Raw genomic sequence first — 1,624 nt, forward strand, 5'->3', positions numbered from 1 at the left:
TGTGGCTTTTCTAGCCATAAGTCTTTGTAAACTCTGTGGTGGAATTTGCTGTGAGCAACTGAGGAGCTCCTGACTGCAAAAGTTATCCACCTGAGGTATTTCTGTTGGGTGCAACACAAAGCAATGTTCTGGGAGCGGGTTCCTGCTCTCTCTCAGATGCTCAGAATTCTGATGTTATGTTTGGTTAGTTTGGCCACTCTGCCAGGCTCAACAGGAGGCCTCCTAGAGGCAAAAGAAGTCTCTCTCTGACTGCTGGTTGAGGAAGACTTACTGCTGAAAGAGACACACATTGCTGAGTGAGACACCAAGGGACATGCACTATTGGGAGAGAGACTGTGAGAGACTGTTAGGAGAGAGATTGTGGGCTGGGAGAGAGACTGGGCATTTTCCCTGAACTTGAATTGTAGCCTGGTGCTTCCCTAATAAACCCCGCCATTTTTGAGTTCTGTGTGGCCACTGCAGTGAATTATCAGACCCAGCAGAGAGGTGGTGAGTGCTGCAGGAGGAACGGTTGGTGTCAGGGTTGGTGAAAGGGTTGAAGGGAGGCAGCATGTCTGGCCTCATAGGGATAGGCCTTGGGCTGCTGATGGTGATCCTGTCTTCCTCTTGTGGGGTTAGAGGAGGTCGGGAAATGTGGCCTCCTTGTCGTTTTTGCACAGTGGTAGCAGGGCACCATCTAGTCCTTCTGGTCTCCTGGTCATATAGGCTGAGCACTGCATGGTTTACCAGTTCCTTGGACTAATTGTTTCCATGTGTCTTTTCCAGCTTCTCACTTTAACACCCATTGCCATGTACATATTAGTCATCACCACCTATACCATGATCCCCATACTGCCCTTCCTTCATCACAAGCAGCATTCAGAATATTCAACAGTGTGCTAAATGCCTATTACTTTGAGAAAATCTAATGAATTAGAAATCTTTTTTTGTACCTACCGGGTTAATGGTTTTAGGGTTAAGTTTATCACTTGGTCGAGGATGAAGTTTTCTTGCAGACTCTGGAGAACTAGTTGACAATGAAGATTTGCTTCGCTGAACTGCAGCCTGATGTTTTATTTGTATGCTTGATGATGTCTTTTGATCATAGTTACCTGGGAAAAACACAGCAACAGAAAGGTGAAAACATAAAGTTCACTCCCCAACCATCTGTATTACAGAGCAAGTCATTTATAAAATTCACCTCTTCATTTAAAAAGCAAGTCTCTCTTCTTAAAATAAAAAAATAAATAAATAAAAAGCAAGTCTCTACCTGTTACTCTGTTTCTCATCTGTACACCTCCATAACACTCTGACTTCTGCATTGCTTCTTTCTGACTCCTGTAGTTAAATAAAACACGATAAAAAATAAAAAAAACATCTCGAGGGGGGTCATAATTGACACAAAAAGCAAAACAGAACATAGTAAAATAAAATACACTGAAGGGCAGACCAAAAGAGATGGAGCAAAATACTTGGAGTCAAATGAGATGATATGAAGCATCGAGACAGCAAACTAAAACACAATCTGCAAAAAAAATAAGATGCATAAAAATAAACTTCCCCCAAAATGGCAATATATACTACTAGAAATTCAACTGGAATCCTGTTTCTCTGTCATATTCAGACTGGACCAGAGCTTGGAAGG

The 1,624-nt window shown here is 42.4% G+C and overlaps 1 protein-coding gene across 1 annotated transcript in view; it reads right to left on the reverse strand.

Moving 5' to 3' along the window:
- Window positions 1–1,301, reverse strand: part of PACRGL (parkin coregulated like) — a 20,276-nt gene extending 18,975 nt beyond the window's left edge. The window contains exons 1-2 of the mRNA XM_007953768.2: window positions 1,250–1,301; window positions 937–1,091 (exon numbers count right to left, since the gene is read on the reverse strand). Coding sequence (XP_007951959.1) covers window positions 937–1,091; window positions 1,250–1,301 — 207 coding nt within the window. The remainder of the gene's footprint in view (window positions 1–936; window positions 1,092–1,249) is intronic.
- Window positions 1,302–1,624: the final 323 nt, after the last annotated feature.

The sequence above is a fragment of the Orycteropus afer genome, unplaced genomic scaffold, assembly GCF_000298275.1.
Source record: "Orycteropus afer afer isolate SDZICR_OR568_19922 unplaced genomic scaffold, OryAfe1.0 scaffold00411, whole genome shotgun sequence".
NCBI lineage: Eukaryota > Metazoa > Chordata > Mammalia > Tubulidentata > Orycteropodidae > Orycteropus > Orycteropus afer.